We start from the raw sequence: 19,760 nt of genomic DNA on the forward strand, positions 1-19,760 counted from the left end.
TACATGCATCTCTCTCGTTGAACTCTCGGGATTCGGCACTCTCACTCGGGGCGTATCCGCTACCACTCTGAAGTGCTGCAGATTGTGGTGGACAGGTCCCGGCTGGCTCTCATCGTCGTTTGGCACCTTCGTGAGTATAGAAAACCAGCTTTGCCAACCAGGGATTCGATTAACCGATGACAGAGCCTCTCCAGCAAGTGAATGTCCAGCTGTGGTCAAACATGCCTCCGTTTTGGCAGTCGTCGCAATTGAAGAATGGATGGAGATCACGGACTACGGGACGTTATCCAGGCTCCTTCGGGTCACCGCCTGGATGCTGAGATTTGCGAACAACGCTAGATCTGCGAGACCATCCGTGTCTGGTCCACTCACACTTGAGGAAATCACGCATGTTGAGAACTTTTGGATCCGTCGCGTGCAGGCTGAGGCTTTCCCCCATGAGGTTCCCGCTCTCAGCAAAGGAAACGTCGTCAAACCATCATCGTCCCTACATGCGTTCCAACCGTTTTTGGACGCCAACGGCATCATGCGCGTCGGCGGCCGTCTTCATCAACTGAACGTGGTCGACGCCATAAAGCACCCCATTCTTCTGCCATCGAAGCATCACTTTACGCATCTCGTAATACTCGACGCTCACCGACAAGCCCTGCACGCCGGAGTACAAGATACTATCACCCAAGTCAGGAACCGATTTTGGGTCCTCCGGGCACGCCAGACGGTTCGTCGCGTCCTACACTCCTGCCTCAGCTGCCGCCGGCAGCGCGCCGAACTCGCTAGCGTTCCAACGGCCCCCCTCCCCCGCGAGAGAATCACAGAGGCCAACCCCTTCTCGGTAGTTGGTCTGGATTTCGCAGGACCGCTGTTCATCACGAACGCCGCATCAGGAAAAGCATACATCGTCCTTTTCTCGTGTGGCGTCACCCGAGCCATCCACCTAGAGCTCGCATCTTCTATGAACGCTGTAGACTTTCTACTGGCCTTCCGTCGCTTCGTTTCAAGACGTGGTGTGCCCACCCTGGTCTATTCAGACAACGCCCGAACGTTTCACAAGTGCGCAGCCATCTTGTCTGCGCCCACCACAGCTGAAGTACAAGATTTTGCAACTCAGCACCGTATACAGTGGCGGTTCATCGTCGAGCGAGCACCTTGGTGGGGCGGATGGTGGGAACGCCTCATCGGCACCGTGAAGGCTGCTCTAAGGCGATGTCTCGGTAGAAGCCGCCTTACTTTCGAGCAACTAACTACAGCCCTATGCGAGGTGGAAGCTCTCGTAAATTCCCGCCCATTAACCCACGTCGCATCTGATGTCGAGGAACTCGTACCCCTCACGCCAAGCCACTTTCTGATAGGCAAACGAGCCATCTCTCTACCGGGCGAACACGCTGCCATCTCACAGCCTGACGCGGAGGGCCTCCGGCACAACTTCAGAGAAATGCTGAAGGCGAAGGAACTCTTCTGGAAGCGCTGGAGATACGAGTACCTTCTGCAGCTGAGGTCTGCCCACGTGACTGCGTCTCCTACCCAAAGTCGTTTCAAGAAAGGGGATGTGGTGGTGCTTCAGGAAGATAATGTTCGTCCCCCTTTTTGGAAGCTCGGACGCATAGCGAAGTTGATACGAGGGAGAGATGGGTTAGTGCGGGCATGTTCAGTACGTCTCGCAAGCGGCACTACCATAACCCGTCCAGTTCAAAGGCTTTGCCGTTTGGAAGCAGACGTCTCGTCACCCGCGGCCGGGGATGGTGTTGCGGATTAAAGGAGGTCGAGGCGGGTCTCGTGGTCACGGGCCGAGGTTCGCCATTGTGCTTTTCGGTTTTTGGTTCATTAAACCTTTTTCCTCTCGGAAGCAGAGCGGGCGCCTCGTTCTTCCCTCACAGCCCAGTCTACAATGCGTCTACGCGGAAGCTGAGACTAACGGGATCTTCTCGCACAGTTTTCGAAGGTCCCATACTGTGCTCATACCCAAAAAAGTGGCGGAGACACGGTTACCCAAGGTGATTATCGGCCTATCACACTCTGTAATGTGGACTATAAAGTGTATGCCAAAGTACTTGCTGCCAGGCTCCAGCTTGTAGTGACACAACTTGTTGGTGATCATCAGACATGCGCAATCAGGAACAGGACCATACAGACAAACATCCATGTTGTTCTAGACTGGTGTCGACTTGAAGGAAGTCATGTAGCCATGCTGCAAGTGGACCTCTCTAAGGCTTTTGATCGGGTGTGTCACGACTATTTGTTTTCGCTCTTGCATTACGTCAATATGGGAGACAAGTTCGTAAGCCGAATCAAGTTGTGCTATGAACGGGTTGCAACGAGCCTGGTAATTAACGGCACTCTTAGCGCGCCAGTGCCCCTTCGAGCTTCAGTACGACAAGGCTGTCCCATGTCGTCCCTACTATTTGATCTATACCTTGATCCGTTATGCCGGCTTCCTCAAAGCTAAATTCAGCTTAGAGTACCTCTTTTCTGTCGCCAAGTAAAACGTTGGTAGCTCATCTTCTCGATGTACTGTTTCCTGTACCCATCTACCGCCAAATCCCCTCCGGATGGCACGGCACGGATGTCTTGTGCAGAGTCAAGATGATGCCGGTCAAGCCCAACTTGAAGTCATTTTTCTTTAAATGACACACGTCCACACTGCCCGTGAAAGCTTGGCTTCAACAGAAGGAATTCTATGTTCCGTGGTCCGTGAATTGCAGATTTTGCAATACGCCCGAAACTGTCAATCACCTTTTTCTGGACTGCACAGAAGATTTATTCTTTTGGGATGACTTACAGTACAAAGTCCTTAAGCGCCGTCTTTCACTTAATCCTCATACTATCCGCTTCCTCCCATTGCGCCCCGGCGAAAATGTGAGATACGATATCGTTCTTCTTGTTGCCATGTGCTGTTTGTGGAAGCTTCGTATGGCCGATAGGAACGAAGAGCCACAACGAGACCCACAAGTTTGGGTCCCCACGGATACTCTGAGTGATGCTCCTCCCTGGCGCACCGCTTCAGAGAAATATCCTCTTTTCTGAAACTCCAGTTGTGTTTTCGCTGCTTTGTATGTCAGCTGCTGTACAGACTTAATACTTAAGATTTCTTTTTCATCGCTAAAGCGTGGGCAGCTTCTTGAACAGGATGGGTGGTTCTCTACGCAGTTGACACAACGGAAAGTGCTCTTACATGACTCTGGAGTATGGTCATTGCCGTCACCTGCCCACTTGGGGCATATATCAGGTGTCCACGGCACACTTGGGAATGGTGGCCAAATCTCTGGCACTTGAAACATCGACGCGGAATGGGTATGTAGGGTCGGACGTGACAGTTTACATACCCAGCCTTGTTTCTGTGCGGAGCGTGTGCAACTGGAACGATAATATGACGTGTCCGGTAGGTATTTCCTTGTCGTCCCTGCGGATGGATATCCGTTTGGCACTGATCACCCCCTTGGTCTTTTAAACCCTCCTCGATCTGTCTCGGAGCACTGCAGTAACTCCTCACTAGAAATAACACCTCCGATTGTGTTGAGCGTGCGGTGCGCAGTTACTGAAACTGGAATATCACCAATTTGCTTTAGCGACAACAGTGCTGAGCTCTGCTGCCTGCTCTGTCCCTCAATGTGGATGTCACCGGTTCTCATTTTTTTGCATTGTATACTTTACCTATGACTTGTTCAAGGGTTTTAGCAATGAGAAAGGGAGAGAGACTGCCTTGTGGTTTTGAGACTGATGTTCAGCCTGAAGGGCGAGGATCTTCGGAAACCATGGTTCTGCAGTGGAATTGAAGAACTGTAATGTTTGAACTTCGGTGCGGTGCCTTTTGTAGAGCCGATCAGGTTTTTTTTTAGCGTGTGCCATCCATAAAGTATGGAGGAAGTGCTTCGGTGCAGCAGGTGTGCCACCCACCATGGAGCCAAACGAGGGAACGTGTCCCACACGTTAACACTGCCTCTGCACTATGCCCGAGTGCAGTTCTCTACAGGAAGAAGTACTGCCCAAGGGTGACCCTTGCCGCCAAAGAAGGTGAAAACAGGAAGAAGTGGGCGGCAGGAGAGAGAGAGAGAAAAAAAAAAGAAATGAAAAGAGGCATGGCGACTAGCTGAATATTCCTGGCTGGGCCTTCTAGGACCGCCCGTCTATGGGAAGTAGGGGGCCAAAGTGGTGTGTCGCTTTCCCAGAGAGGCCTAGAAGGTTCCAAAACAGCCTCTGGATCCACTCAACCACCAAGATCCTCTTTTCCCCAGACACGGGATAGTCACGCACAGCTATACGTGGGGGTCAACTCTGTCGCGGCGGCCCTACCGTACTCGCGGGAGAGGGCTGTTGCGGCGACACTGCCGGGAGATGGGGGCGCCACTTTCCCGATGCCGGGCTTTTTCTTTCTTTTTTTCTTCTTGCATTAAAGGGACCGTTTCGTAGTGACAGGGGCGATTCTTAAACTTAGCCAAAAATGTATTCATGAGTACTGTACACATGTAGCCGTTAAAGTTCCATTCAGAATAACGAAGTCGTTCTCGAGGAACTTGTCCAATCATGAAGTAATAGACGACGAAGCCTGCACTCTACTCTCATTGAATGTCACGTATGACATCGTCCAGCGGGTATGTCATCCGTTGACTGACCTAAGGCTGAACCCCAGAAGCCCCAGTTGTTCTCGAAATGGAGACGCTCGAAACAACGTAAGAGATGCAGCTACAGACCTATGTCCCCACAGGACAATGCGCATTAAATCTGGGACTACCAAAAATGGGGAAGCAGAAGTTTCTTTCCAGGAGAACTGGATGCAGCATTTAAATGAACACGCGCTCCTCCATGTACATTGTCAGTGACGCTTCATTTTGAAACATGATCATTGATTAACATTTCGTAGCACACATGTTTGGTTGCTCTCCGCTGCACATTGATCATTGATAAGTGTGCAACGGGGAGTGATCGGACGAGCGCCTAAAATATTATTTGCAGGAAGCAGGAATGTGACTGCCCGCACCAATTTTGAACGACAGGGGATTTGTGGGCGTGGTTGGTCTGCGGCTTTTAAATTGTCTCCGAGGATTGGCACGATTGTCTGAAACCAGCAAGTAGGCCACTTAAAATACGCGCCATTCGCTTGAGAACTGAAAGAAAATGTACGAGAGTTCCTATGGTCCAGAGTCACTTCTGAAAGTTGTCGTTCACACAGCTGCACTAACGCGAACAAAAGCAGACGACTTCTGCATCCAAAAACGGACATTCCCGCGGGGCGACATAGGAGGTTGTTATTGCACTTGTTATTGTTGCCAACACAGATCGCGGTATGGTGCGTTATTGTTCTCAATTTAATATGTTTATTTCATAACTGTGACGTCCTTTGTCGGGTAAAGTCGCAGTATCCCATTTTAAACAGAGGGCAATCATATCGAGGGCACTGGGCCGTCCCTTTATGTAACGCAAGACAGGCATACAATTCTTCTGTGGGAGGAACCTACTCTTTAATTTTATATGATAGCATTTCCTGCTTTTCAGGTGAGCCTACACTTACTGGGTAATTATCGAGATTTTAAAAAAACGCCAGGCAGTGGCGTGGTACACAAATTGTTTCTGAACATCCAAAGGTCGTATTCCAATGAGGGGAGAGCACAAAAACACCACAGGCGACACGTCCATGTCGTCTGTTGTTTCCCGCGTTCTTCCCTTTTTATGAACCCATTCCAACACGCCTATATCTGAAATCTCAGCAGACCGAAAGGTAACTTGTGAAGGGATCAAATTAGCGTCCTGTCTCAGCTAGCTTACCATGCTTTCGCTTCGTTGCTGAAGTGTGTATCGGTCTCGCCTGAATCTCACAAGTGGCCTGGCAACTTTGGCAACATGACATTATTGGACGTTCAGCCCTTATTATTTTGAGTCATTACATGCCTTTCATTTCGAAGTAGTGTACTTGATATGTTGTCCAATGCGTCCAAACACTCGAAAACTCGAAAACCCCCAATTTTCTACCCACTGGATTTTGGCAATTCAAAACTCGGAAAAGTGAGATGCCTAGTCACAGCCTACCATTCAACATCAAATTTGATGTAATTAACATCATTCCCCATCATCCGACATCAGACGTAACATCACATCACATTATTGCGCATCATTTAATATCACACCATTATTGTCCATTACTCAACATCACATCACATTGTTGCCTACCACTCAACGTCGCATCATTCTGAGTGACGTGATTGCCAATTATGTATTGTAAATGCAAATGATGTCGGTGATGGCCATCATAGTGAATTCGCCTACCTGCATGTGCACACATTCGCCGATCAGGGCTCATGTATGCAAAAACAAATTCAAACATCACATACGCAATTTCACCATCCTGTAAACCTCGTTTCCAATGCATACACCTTGAGAACTGCTGTAACTGCCGTAAACATACCCTTAATCCCACACATCATCATTACGGCTTGTTCATTACAAACTTGTTTTTAATCCTGACAGCGGGAAACGATCGCGTCACAAATAGATGTCCAAGTTCCTGGTATTTCCGCTTTAAAAAAAGACACAAAAATGTTCACCTCCCTACCAGGAATGCTTCGTTTTTCTTCTCAGTTCTTCAGGAAAACATTCAAAATCTGCGACTGCAAGGTTCAAGGGAAGATGAAAGGTCACCCAACACTCTGCATGCAGCTTCACCACATTGCACACGCGAGGCCAATCATTGCACCGAATGACATCACACTCAACTGGAGAAGAACCCAGTGACGTCATGTTGCAGAGGGGTAGTTGTAGGGACCAGCCATCATCACTGTGCAAGCAGCGTTCTCGAGGACCGAGGTCAGCACTTCTAATCTCTAGTTATCTCACACACTAGATAACTCCTGCGACATCATTATGACAACTTGCAACGCATTCCACGACACAAGTTCCTGACACAACAGATAAATTACGCCTTCTAACTAAAAGAAAATTACCACGTGCTGTTTTAGATCTCCAAGATGAGGACAGCAACAGGACGGAACTGAAAGCACTTGCACATATTCTCTCCCAAGTGTGTTGTGCCCACTCTTGAGGTTCGTCCTCTGCAGGTTCTCTGGCTGGTATGTGTTTGTGCTGTGGCTGAACTCTGCAGGAGAGAGCTGGCATTTATTCACGTGCATGCAGGTACACTTCAAATAACCCCGGAGGTTTTATGCTATGACTCAAGTTTGCACAACAGCCAACGCTCTTGCATAGCTTCTCGACGATGTGTGTCTGCTCGTAAAACCTATGGTCTGCACTGTGGCTGAATCCTGCCACACAGAGATCGCACTAGTGGGGCCCCTCGCGCTTATGTGTGTCCACTTGTGACACCTGAATTTCATGCTGTAGGTGAACTCTGCACAACAGAGGTTAGGGCTTCTCGCCTGTGTTTTCGCTTGTGATACTGCAGATTCGTGCTATTGATGAACGCTGCAGGGCAGAGATCGCACTTGTGCGGCTTTATTCCTGTGTGTGTGAGGTTGTGACGTACCAGTGTCGTCCTGCGGTTGAACTCTGCAGGGCAGAGATTACACTTGTATGGCGCCTCGCCCGTGTGTATCCGCTTGTGGCGCGACAGGCTCGAGCCACAGCTGAATGCTGCAGTACACGCATCGCACTTATATGGCCTCTCCCCAGTGTGTTTTCGCTTGTGGAGCAACAAGCCCCTCCTATGGGTGAACTCTGCAGTACAGAGATCGCACTTGTAGAGCTTCTCGACCATGTGTTTTTGCTTGTGACATGACGGGCTTGTGCACTGGTCGAACTCAGCAGTTCTGAGATCGCACTTACACGGATTGTCGTCCGTGTGTTTTCTCTTGTGATATGACAGACTCATGATGTTGGTGAACCGCGCAGGACAGAGACCGCAGTTGTATGGCCTCTCGTTCGTATGTGTTCTCTTGTGATCTCGCAGCGTCGTAAATTTGCTGAATTCTGCAGGACAGAGGTCGCACTTATAGGGCTTCTCGCCCGTATACTTTCGCTTGTGATGCAACAGGTTCGACTTACGCGTGAACTCTGCATTACAGTGATCGCACTTGTAGGGCTTCTTGATTGTGAGTGTGTGACTGTGACGTTGCTGGCACATACTGTTGCTGGACTCAGCAGGGTAGAGATTGCACTTGTATGCACTCGATGAGGATGCAAGTGCGAGCACCATAGCCTTGTGCAACCCTTCACCTGTGCAACGCTTTGCATGTACTTGCAGCGTTGATGGATTGCTGAACGTTGCAAAGCATGTGTGGCAGGTAAATGTTGATGACTTGCCTACCTCTTGACTCTCGCTCTGGGCTGAAGGTTGCTCAGTGGGTCGACCGTCGGTAGAGATTAGTGCGGAACTATCGAATAGTGCTTCAGTAGTTGTTGTGCTGTTTTCAAACTGTGCATTTGAAGAGGTGCAACGCAAAGATGCTTGATCACAAGTGTCTCTGGGCTCGCCCTCAATATGAAGCCCACCTCTGCTTTCTTTTGTTCCTGAAATCGCATAAATCGGGCATTGAGAGCGTAGACAATTTTCTAGTCAAGTAACGTACACGTAACATTCGCTCACAAAAGTAAAGCACTTTACACAATAGGGGTTCCACAATACCTTTACGTGGGAGACGATATTCCCTCTTTTCCCTCTACCAAATGCAATAGTAGGGGTACAACTTGAGGAGGGTTGCACCCCCAAAGCCCACCCCGATTATACTACTGCTCCTACCCACTAGGTACAACAACTGGTACCTTTTGTTGTTGCGTAGTCAGCTGCCACTACAACGTGGGGAACAGGAACTTTGACGGGGGATTTTGTCGGTAAGACTCCGTTGCTGGGCGCTTGTAGGCAAGAGTTCGGCATGCCCTCTGGCTGAGCCGCTCCCACTTCGTCCGTGGGTCAATTAGCGATGGGTTTTGAACTAATCACAGCAGTGTTCTCCTGCCTTTTTTTGTATGTGTGCGTTTGTCTCTTTACATGTTCAATTTCGCAAGATTTACTTTCCATCTACCTTATCACCACCAGCAACGAGGTAGAGTACATAGGTCGGCGAATTCATTCACGATAGCCTTCACCGACCGCATTTACCATCACGACAGTCACTGAATAGCTTCGCTCAGAGTATTGCATTCCTTTTCCCAGGCACTATGCCGACAGCTGTCTGTCAACATTGAGAGTGCAGATCCCCGATCGCCCCTGTTGGACAAAATCTGCTACTCCACAGCGTTTAGTCGACATGCAATGGAACAGCGCACTCTTAGAAATGAACTTCGCCACATGGCATACTCCTAGCCAACTACCACCTTTAGTAACAACGTTCTTGCTCCTGAGTTGTTGAAAGAGATCGCGCAAGTAGGGCCCCACGCTCATGCGTATCCGCGTCTGACACCACATTGTCATGCTGTGGGTGAACTCCGCAGTACAGAAGTCACATTTGCTGAGGGTCTGCTTGTGGCACAACAGGGTCAAGCAACAGATGAGTTCTGCCGCACAGAGATCTCACTTATAGAGCTTCTCTCCCGTGTGAGTTCGCCTGTGACGCCGCAGCCCCGTCCTCTCGTTGAACTCTCCCGTACATGCATCGCACTTATGGGGCTTCTCGCCCTTGTGTGTCCGCTTGTGGCATAACAGGCTCGAGCTGTGGCTGAACTCTGCAGGACAGAGATCACATTTACAGGGGTTCTCGCCTGTGTGTTTTCGCTTCTGATACTTCAGGATCGTGCTATGGCCGCACTGTGCAGGGCAGATATCGCACTTGTATGGCCCCTCACTAATGTGTGTTCTCTCGTGACCTTACAGCAGTTAAATACAATCGCAGACCGATTTTGGGGCGAAATTTAAAAGAATAAAAACAAAAGGTAAATTTTAACTTTGTGTGAGAATCTTAATACTCCATTGGCTTGGTTGTGTGGGGTTTGAAAACAGTGACTTATCTCGCGGCCGGTGCAGCTGATCTCCGCTGTTATGCCCTCCGGTTATCGTCCCCCATATCATACACGTGTAGTGGTTGGTGGGGCGCTTAAGACTGGCATCGATACCACTAAAAAGACGGGCGAGTTCGTGTTGGGGCACTTCTAGCGGGATCCTCGAGCTGGTCACGGATCGTCGGCCTCACAGGGAGGGATCCAGGTATGGTAATAATATTGTTGTTTCTCTGCTATTAGAATGGTTCTTTCGTACTTCCTCCAGCAAGGCGAACAGATGCGGAAGGCCCCGGGAGTGGGAGACCTGTGTCGAATTCGGCAGGGGCGGTAGTTTTCCCACAAATGGCACCCAACGTGGGGCCGGAGTCCGTTCGCTTGTAGGGTACCCATGTACCATATGCCACGTATGTTGGTGGTGTAAGCCGGCAAGTTGTTTTCTGCGTTGTTAACAAGTGTTTCTTTCTCCGCGACGAGCTTCCCGCTCCCGGTCAGTTGTGAGCTGCTACGCGGCAATGACTTTGGAGCAGGCAGGGACACTTGCAGTTTCCCGGCCTTGCTCTAGAAGGACGCCTGACTTGGTCGCAGTAGTGCCCCCAGGGCTCGCGTGGCAGTCCGACGTATCAATGGCGTCTCTTCTTTAGCTCCGCACAGGTTGACGTCTGCAGTGCAGGCACCACCGCCTCGACATCGCGCTGGCTCCGCCTCTGCTATAATCGGAGTTTCCACCGCGAGCTTCAGCTGTTGCCGAGTATTCCTCATCGCATGACTTTCAGCAGTGGTTCACGAACGAATTCCCCTTCCCGGAATACAAATCCTATATTCACGTGAAGCTACGTACGCGTACTAGCACCCTAAGGACCTGCGCAGAATTCGTTCAGGGACCACAACAGTTGTGTGGCCATTCCGACCCCACTGTAGTTCACGCGCATGGAGGCGCACCAGCTACCCGTGAGTGATTTCGCCCGTAGCCCTATCTTCGAGTCTTAACTCCCCTTGCCGGGAAGTGGCAGCACAGAAAGTTCGTACTACAGAAGGCGTCGTCCTACCAAAGCTTGAATACCATCCCTGTTTACGCCGGATCAGGCTGTAGAACCGAATTGTACGTTTTCGACGGGGGTAAATTTCGGTTGAGCGCCAAGATGCAGCTGGAGTCGCGACTGATACCATGCTGCCTACACTGTGCGGCCTTGCAGGCTGCGTAGGTAGTGACCGAGACGTGGGACACTAGGACCTAGTGCTCCTGACTCGCCCTGGCATCCAGTTTGCTGTCATTCACACAATCGCGACTTCATAGTCGTCAGAGGGCACGACAACCCGTCTTCGCCGGGAGGTTCCTTCTGGCCACTTCCCTGTATTACCTTTTCATTTTCATTTTAGACGTCCCATCAAGCTCGAAAACCAGCAAATTCATGCCGCAGGAGGCACCCACCACCATGTCCCGACACCAACTGTTGGAACTCTCCAGAGGCGAACTCTACCCAGTCTTCCGCAGGTTCTGTCGGACCACGTCAACGTCCCTCAAGGGCGACGTGGACGATCATTCACAATGGCCACCCAGTGTGCTAGGCCTGCTGGTCCAGGTGGGCATCCCAGCCATGGCGCCTTAGGGGCATGGACCCCTCCTCAGTCCCACGCCCCCCTCCACTTCGTGGCGTGACGCTCGACGACAGACACTCGGCAGACCCTGTTGTGCCATATTCAGAAAAGGAGCGTCGAGTCCAGTGCCCCTCTTGCAGAGTACCTGAGATCCATCGATCAGCGCATCAATGAGGGTCCCTTCACCACGCCAGCACGGAGGCCGCCCGGGCTTTGAGATGCCGATGTGGTGGCAGCCCTTGCGATCATCCAAAGACCCAGACCGGAAATGTTACAAAACATCGAGCAGCAACACGGAGAGCCGCCAAGAGGAAATGACGTTATAATCGATGTCCCAAACGACGAGATGGACGATCTCCACTGAAAATATGAGGACTGATTTATGTGTGATCGCACCCTGGGACCTCTTTTGGTTTTCAGTGCCGTGGCGGCATCGAGTATTTTGGTCGGGGAAGTGTGGGGTTTGAAACAGGTAACTTATCTCGCGGCCGATTTAGCCGATCTCCGAAGTTACGCCTCCGGGTAATCGTCCGCTGATATCAGACACGTGCAGTGGTAGGGAACGCTGAAGGCTGACATCGATACCCTTCAAAAGACGAGCGAGTTTGCGTTGGGGCACTGCCCGGGGATCCTCAAGATGGTCGCGGATCGTCGGCATCACAGGGAGGGTTGCACGTATGGTAATAAATTGTTGTTTCTCATATTTCAATGGTTGTTTCGTACTTCCTTCGGCGAGGCAAATGGTTGCGGAAGGCCCCGGGAGTGGGAGCCCTGTGTCCAGATGGGCAGGGGCGGTAGTTTCCGCACAGTTTCCATGTCGTCTGTCGTTTTCTGCATTCTACCCTTTTAGGAATATGAACCCATTCCAGCACGCCCACCTCTGAAACCTCAGCAGGTCGAAAGGTCAATTGTGAAGCAAACAAATTGGTGTCCTGCCTCAGCTTACCTGCATATGCTTTCGCTTCGTTGCTGAAGTGTGTACGTCTCGTTCGAATATCACAAGTTGCCTGGCAACATTGGTAAAATATTACTGGGCATTCCACCCTTATTATTTTGAGCCATCACACGCCCTTCATTTCGAAAGAATTCCATTTCATCTCCGAAAAGTCCACTCGCTATATATTATTCAACTCACCAAACATCCAAAAACTCTCAATTTTTTAACTGCTGGATATTGCCAATTCAAAATTCAGAAGATTCATATCCCTAGTCATAGCCCAACATCAAACTCAATGTAACATCACTCCCAATCATCTGACATCAGACATCACATCACAATACTGCCCATCACTTAAAATCACACCATTCTCCATTACTCAACATCACTTCACATTGTTGCCCATCACTCAACGTTGCATAATTCTATGTAACGTGAAGGTGATGGCCATCATAAAGAATTCGCGGACCTCCGTGTGCACACATTCGCCGATCAGGGCTCATGTAGGCAAACCTCAAATTCAAGCATCACCTACACGATTTCCCCATCCTGTAAACTTGGTTTCAATGCATATGCCCTGAGCACTGCTATAACTGTCATAAACATACCTTTAATCCCATGCCCTCGAGGACAATGCGACAGAGAACATCGTTATGGCATGTTTATTACAAACTAGCTCTAATCCTGACAGCGGGAAAGGCTCTCGTCACAAATATGTGTTCAAGTTACTAGGACTTGCACTTTAAAAAAGACACAAAATATTCATCTCCATACCAGGGATGCCTCGTTTTCCTTCTCTGACTTTGAGAATTCACGAAACTGCGACTGCAAGGTTCAAAGGAGGATGAAATGTCACTGAACACTCTGAATGTACCTTCACCACATCGCACCCGCGGTGCCAAACACTGCACCGAATGATATCACACTCAACTGGAGAAGGATCCAGTGACGTCATGAGGAGATGCTGTAGGAACAAGCCATCATCTCTGTGTAAGTAGCAATCTCGAAAATGGGGTCAGCATTTCTAATATCAGGTACCACACACTAGTGTCTCCCAATGATCACTCCTGCGGCATCATTATAACAACTTTCAGCGCATTCCACGACGCAAGTTCCTGACACAACAGATATTTTACGCCTTCTAACTAAAAGAAAAATACCATGTGCTGTTTTAGGTCTCCAGGCTGAGGACATGCAACAGAACAGAACTGAAAGCATTTGCACAGCTTCTGTCCCAAGTGCGTTGTACCCGCTGCTGAGGTCCGTCGTGGGTGTCGAACCGAAACGTTTTTCGTTCCGGTTACATCATAAACGATCCGGTACCGGTTCTGCTCGGGAGCAAAAAAATAACGGTTCATACCGGTTTTTAACCGGTTCCGCTTCTGCTGGGAATATTCATCCCCACAAAAAAAAATCAATGCTACAAAATGTAAACCCGTTTATTCCGCATACATGGTATTTAATATTAATAGACAGCTGTGAAATTGGTAGCTCCTGGTTCCTGTAGGTTACTGTCTGTTCAAATGGGCTTTCTCCTTTCTTGAAGCACATGCTACAAACGGACTTGTTTGTCGTGATGTCATACGTAAAGTACTTTCTTGCTGGATTAGAGCGATCGTGTCCCATCCGAGTGTCTGTTGCTACTGTCTAGCCAGAAAGCAGCACCGCACGAGTGGGACGCAAATCGAGGAACACCTTCACTCACAAACGAGCTCGGCGGCTCCGTTTTATTTTCTTCGTGTCCTGTCCACAAAAGAGTTGCCACTTCGCACGGGCTTGCCCTCGCGTATACGTAAATGTATTCAACTTAGCTGCTCTCAAACAAGGGACGCGTTGCGCGACATTACCGATAAAGAAGCCGTTATGCAGCCCCTTGGGTCGCTGTTTAGTTGAGGAGAGTTTGCGGGGATCAACAACAACAACAACTAAATCATGACTATGGCCTGGGGTGATTCACCGCTTGAGAGCAGTACCCTACCCCATTACACGAGAAGCATGAGATGTGAAATATGAAAATGAAGTTATGTGCAAGTCCAACTCGAACTCCCGTCGTCTGGTTGCGCAACGCTATACGTCGCACAAAAGGAAGAAGTACATGAAAGAAGCGCCAATGGTCCTTGAGATGCAGGGGTGGACCCTACAGCGTCTGGAGCAAGCCGGTAGCCAAGAGGAACTCCAAGAACATCAGAAGTCCTCGACGGTGTTGGACATGGCTCTGACATGGGCCAAGAATTGCAGCCAGGTTGAACGTCTGTCGGCTAGCACCACTCAGCTGAGCACAGAGTTGCCGCCTCTCCGTTTCGTAGAGCTTACATTCTATTAGGACGTGCTCAATGTTCGCTTCAACGCCACATTTGGAGCATAGGCAGCTGTCACAGTATCCGATTCGGCACTTGAATTGGGGAGTGAAGGCAACGTTGAGACGAAGCCTGTGCAGGAGGGACGTGAAATAGCGTGGTAAACGGTCAGGAACTGAGAAGGACATAGTGGGATCCACAGAATACATGAGAGACCTGTCAGTGATGTCCCGACTCCACTGCTGGCGAGCTAGTGGCTGAATGAGCTCATTCAGAAGTGATCTCCTGTCTCCTCTTGATAACACCGTTGGTACAACAGCCGGAGACTGTTGGGCAGCCGTGCTGTTGCGGGGATCAAATTAAAACGAACACTACGGCACATTGCTAGAGAGTCACATGTACCTCTAAGTCTGTGTGCGTGCGCGAACGATAAACCATTACAAAGGGAGCCTAAGGGTTATAGCATAGCCTCCTATATATTTGAGAATGCCTGTTCAACGGCGCCGAGATCAAAGAGCACCGCCCGTCCAATCCGTTTCCGGCGCCCACCGCAAGTGGCGCTGCCTCCCTAGGATACTGCGCTGCGGTTGCCATGCTTTTCTATGAGCGATGTTGCATCGCGAAACTAATTTTATGTGGCATATTTTCGACATTTTAATACTGCAACGCGAACTAGGGATTACGATAATTAGTTGAGAAGTTTATTATAGAAAAAAAAAGCGCTAGGTTATTTTCGAGGGTGTTTAGTGATGAAAGGCGCAAACGCCGGAGCCGCAAAAAATATCCATTTTCCGGCAGTAAGATGTTTCACGTCGAATTGTAGCTGACGTTATGAAGCAGGGGAGATTATGTGAACATGTTGTATTGTGACTAGGGAGTGAAAAGGGCTGATGACGACGGATTTTAGTATGGATGCCCCGAGATCTGAGCGAGCTTCACGAATGCACAGATCATCATAGTGCAGCGGTGTAGATTATATACGCATAGAATGTGTGACGCAAAAATGACAGTAAAAATACAAGCAAACAAAATACAGACAAATTATTTATTCGGTTATATATATTCGGGTTATACTCCGCCCCGCTTGTTATCGCATTTCTTCATAGTTTTAGTGCCTTCGGTGAGAGGGGCTTGGAGGCGAAAAAGTTTGCCATGTCATTCTTGTCAGTTACTCCGAGAGCAAAATTTGTGAACAGTGTGCGGAAAAACTTGGTAAGCAACGCTTCCAGAAGCTGCCAGTTATGTCAAGGAACAGAGCATTTTAATACTTCCCGCTCATTTAATATTTCCGTAGCATATGCTACAGCTGCTTTAAGGGGATGTTTCAGGTTCCTCCTCTTTGCTAGCATCACTTGAATGTAGATTTTCAAGCAATGTATTTGTTTTCCAATGTATTACCTTCCTCGTAATGCTTTCTATGCCGGAAGCATTTTAAATAAAAATGAATAAATAATCTCATGGTGGTGGAAAGCAAAAAGTACAAGAATAAAATAAAGCCGTTTGCAATGCTGCCAATGCATGCTCACGTATGTGTGCTTTATGTGGGCCTCGTGACCGGAAACGCGTAGCCGCGAAAGCTTGGTCACGAACAGGGGGCTTAATCGCTTCATCGTCGTTACGGTCGTTACAAGCTAACGAGTGGCGGGAAATTCAAAAAGGCGGGCGGGAAATTTAAAAAGGTGGGCACGTGATAAAACACGTGCACGGCGCTCTTCGCGCGATACGTGAAGGCCGTCGTATACGTCACGCGCAATGTGTCACGTGCCCACCTTTTTGAAGCGCCTTTGAAGCGCATTTGCATGTTGAAGCCGTTTTCATGAAGTTAAGTCTTTTGAAAAGAAGTACTTGCTTTAGGAGATTTAAAATGATTTAGCCAAATAGTCCCGGGGGATGAGCAACCGCGGTATTTTGATCACCCGCTTCTCATTTTCCTTTCTCTTTTTTTTTTTTCTTTTTTTCTCCGGCGCACAATAACTGCACCTTGACGTAGCGGAAGATGCTGGTACAAGAGGGCACGACAGCAAGCAGCCTGCTTCTTTGTAACGATCAGCTTTATTATATTTCTTGAAAGAAAGAAATAAAGAAATCAAAGCGCGGAGTTAACACCATTTCGTAATTCCTCGAGTAGTTCGTTACAATAATGTGTACACATGTACGCATGCAACAGCAGCTGTCAAACCTGTAGGCCACGTATTTGTGCATACAGTTCAAAGCAAGACGCAACTGCAATTTTACATAATGTGATGAAAAATACACATATGACACCAAGAGCGCCGGCAGCGTTGGGTTCTCCACTTTTCAATTAGGTTTTTGCGCAGCTCAGAATCAATATCCCGAGCAGTCGAATTTCTTAAAAAATACCTGATTTAATATTAATAGATTTCCCAATCATCCATCCCAGTAGTGGCAGTCGTCAACGCATATTACTACTAATTGCGCGAGCGCTCCATAGCATTTGCATTGAGGAGAACCCTAGGATGCGAGCGCCCCAAGCGGCGCGGTGCAGAGGAGGATAGGGGAGGAGGTTGAACGGGCGCTTCGAGGCAAATGAGCAGGCGTTCTCAAATATAGGAGGCTATGGTTATAGTATACCGACATACATTCCACCGTAACCGTAGCCCTCGTACAGTATCCATGACATGACTTCAGAGCACACGACGTCTGTTTCATTCGCCTATCCGTAGTCCAAACCGGCGAAGTTTTTCTTGGACCAAAAACCGAAATATATTTTTCGGTTTCCCTCCTGAGCGAAAAAAACGTATACGGTTTCGATTCCGTTCCGGTTCGCACCAAAATAACGTTTTTTTTTTCGGTTTTCGGTTCCGGTTTTCGGTTCGCTCCGACACCCTGCCGTCGTCTGCAGGTTCTCTGGCTGGTATGTGTTTGTGCTGTGGTTGAACTCTGCAGGAGAGAGCTGGCATTTCTTCACGTGCATGCAGGTCCACTTCAGGTAACCCTGGAGGTTTTATGCTATGAGTCAAGTTTGCACAACAGCGAACGCTCTTGTATGGCTTCTCGACCATGTGTGTCTGCTCGTAAAACCTATTGTCTGCACTGTGGCTGAATCCTGCCACACAGAGATCGCACTAGTGGGGCCCCTCGCGCTTATGTGTGTCCACTTGTGACACCTGAATTTCATGCTGTAGGTGAACTCTGCACAACAGAGGTTAGGGCTTCTCGCCTGTGTTTTCGCTTGTGATACTGCAGATTCGTGCTATTGATGAACGCTGCAGGGCAGAGATCGCACTTGTGCGGCTTTATTCCTGTGTGTGTGAGGTTGTGACGTACCAGTGTCGTCCTGCGGTTGAACTCTGCAGGGCAGAGATTACACTTGTATGGCGTCTCGCCCGTGTGTATCCGCTTGTGGCGCGAAAGGCTCGAGCCACAGCTGAATGCTACAGTACACACATCGCACTTATGTGGCCTCTCCCCAGTGTGTTTTCGCTTGTGGAGCAACAAGCCCCTCCTAGAGGTCAACTCCGCAGTACAGAGATCGCACTTGTAGAGCTTCTCGACGATGTGTTTTCGCTTGTGACATGACGGGCTTGTGCACTGGCCGAACTCAGCAGTACTGAGATCGCACTTACACGGATTGTCGTCCGTGTGTTTTCTCTTGTGATATGACAGACTCATGACGTTGGTGAACCGCGCAGGACAGAGATCGCACTTGTATGGCCTCTCGTTCGTATGTGTTCTCTTGTGATCTCGCAGCGTTGCAAACTTGCTGAATTCTGCAGGACAGAGGTCGCATTTATAGGGCTTCTCGCCCGTATACTTTCGCTTGTGATGCAACAGGTTCGACTTACGGGTGAACTGTGCATTACAGTGATCGCACTTGTAGGGCTTCTTGATTGTGAGTGTGTGACAGTGACGCTGCAGGCACATACTATTGCTGGACTCAGCAGGGTAGAGATTGCACTTGTATGTACTCGATGAGGATGCAAGTGCGAGCACCATAGCCTTGTGCAACCCTTCACCTGTGCAACGCTTTGCATGTACTTGCAGCGTTGATGGATTGCTGAACGTTGCAAAGCATGTGTGGCAGGTAAATGTTGATGACTTGCCTGCATCTTGACTCTCGCTCTGGGCTGAAGGTTGCTCAGTGGGTCCACCGTCGGTAGTGATTAGTGCGGAACTATCGAATAGTGCTTCAGTAGTTGTTGTGCTGATTTCAAACTGTGCATTTGAAGAGGTGCAACGCGAAGATGCTTGATCACAAGTGTCACTGGGCTCGGTCTTAATATGAAGTCCACCTCTGCTTTCTTTTGCTCCTGTAATCGCAGAAATCGGGCATTGAGAGCGTGGACAATTTTCTAGTCAAGTAGCGTACACGTAACATTCGCTCACAAAAGTAAAGCACTTTACACAATAGGGGTTCCACAAAACCTTTACGTGGGAGACGATATTCCCTCTTTTCCTTCTACCAAATGCAAAAGTAGGGGTACAACTTGAGTGTTGAACCCCCAAAGCCCACCCTGACTATACTACTGCTCCTACAAATTTCCCGTGGGGAGAGGAGGAAAATTCCTCTGGCATCACACGGGTACTCGCGTACGCATGCTACCACGATGAGGATGGCAACACGGAGAACAACCCACTAGGTACAACTGGTACCTTTTGTTGTTGCGTAGTCAGCTGCCACTACAACGTGGGGAACAGGAACTTTGACAGGGGACTTTGTCGGTAAGACTCCGTTGCTGGGCGCTTGTAGGCAACAGTTCGGCATGCCCTCTAGCCAAGCCGCTCCCACTTCATCCGTGGGTCAATTAGCGACGGGTTTTCATCACTAATCACAGCAGTGTTCTCCTGCCTTTTTTTTTTGTATGTGTGCGTTTGTCTCTTTACATGTTCAACTTCGGAAGATTTACTTTCCATCTACCTTATCACCACCAGCAACGAGGTAGAGTACATTGGTCGGCGAATTCATTCACGATGGCCTTCACCGACCGCATTCACCATCACGACAGTCACTGAATAGCTTCGCTAAGAGTATTGCATTCCTTTTCCCAGGCACGCTGCCGACAGCTGTCTGTCAACATTGAGAGTGCCGATCG

At 49.2% G+C, this 19,760-nt stretch overlaps 4 protein-coding genes across 4 annotated transcripts; 1 reads left to right on the forward strand and 3 right to left on the reverse strand.

Moving 5' to 3' along the window:
• Positions 1-259: 259 nt before the first annotated feature.
• LOC135388823 (uncharacterized) lies at positions 260-1,753 on the forward strand. Its single transcript, XM_064618652.1, has one exon. It carries the CDS (start codon positions 260-262, stop codon positions 1,751-1,753), a length of 1,494 nt encoding a protein of 497 aa, XP_064474722.1.
• A 5,562-nt stretch (positions 1,754-7,315) lies between these two features.
• Positions 7,316-8,815, reverse strand: LOC135388831 (zinc finger protein 664-like). The gene is made up of 2 exons (XM_064618665.1): positions 8,704-8,815; positions 7,316-8,451 (listed from the first exon to the last, which is right to left on the reverse strand). The coding sequence occupies exons 1-2, from the start codon at positions 8,813-8,815 to the stop codon at positions 7,316-7,318; spliced, it is 1,248 nt and encodes a 415-aa protein (XP_064474735.1).
• A 636-nt stretch (positions 8,816-9,451) lies between these two features.
• On the reverse strand, positions 9,452-10,635 carry LOC135388832 (zinc finger protein 14-like). The gene is made up of 2 exons (XM_064618678.1): positions 10,452-10,635; positions 9,452-9,603 (listed from the first exon to the last, which is right to left on the reverse strand). Exons 1-2 carry the CDS (start codon positions 10,633-10,635, stop codon positions 9,452-9,454), a joined length of 336 nt encoding a protein of 111 aa, XP_064474748.1.
• A 7,206-nt stretch (positions 10,636-17,841) lies between these two features.
• Positions 17,842-19,432, reverse strand: LOC135388841 (zinc finger protein 45-like). The gene is made up of 2 exons (XM_064618689.1): positions 19,321-19,432; positions 17,842-18,977 (listed from the first exon to the last, which is right to left on the reverse strand). Exons 1-2 carry the CDS (start codon positions 19,430-19,432, stop codon positions 17,842-17,844), a joined length of 1,248 nt encoding a protein of 415 aa, XP_064474759.1.
• Between the last annotated feature and the right edge of the window lie 328 nt (positions 19,433-19,760).

The sequence above is a fragment of the Ornithodoros turicata genome, chromosome 1, assembly GCF_037126465.1.
Source record: "Ornithodoros turicata isolate Travis chromosome 1, ASM3712646v1, whole genome shotgun sequence".
In the NCBI taxonomy this organism is placed as follows: domain Eukaryota; kingdom Metazoa; phylum Arthropoda; class Arachnida; order Ixodida; family Argasidae; genus Ornithodoros; species Ornithodoros turicata.

Excerpts from the sequence above, each read along its gene's own strand:
- LOC135388823 (XM_064618652.1), top strand. The coding sequence starts at position 260 with ATGGAGATCACGGACTACGGGACGTTATCCAGGCTCCTTCGGGTCACC.
- LOC135388841 (XM_064618689.1), bottom strand. The coding sequence starts at position 19,432 with ATGCCGAACTGTTGCCTACAAGCGCCCAGCAACGGAGTCTTACCGACA. Across the intron at positions 18,978-19,320 it reads TGACTACGCAACAACAAAAG|GAGCAAAAGAAAGCAGAGGT; the intron begins GTACCAGTTGTA and ends CTGCGATTACAG.
- LOC135388831 (XM_064618665.1), bottom strand. The coding sequence starts at position 8,815 with ATGCCGAACTCTTGCCTACAAGCGCCCAGCAACGGAGTCTTACCGACA. Across the intron at positions 8,452-8,703 it reads TGACTACGCAACAACAAAAG|GAACAAAAGAAAGCAGAGGT; the intron begins GTACCAGTTGTT and ends ATGCGATTTCAG.
- LOC135388832 (XM_064618678.1), bottom strand. The coding sequence starts at position 10,635 with ATGAGGAATACTCGGCAACAGCTGAAGCTCGCGGTGGAAACTCCGATT. Across the intron at positions 9,604-10,451 it reads GGGGGCACTACTGCGACCAA|AGTTCAGCCACAGCTCGAGC; the intron begins GTCAGGCGTCCT and ends TCTGTCCTGCAG.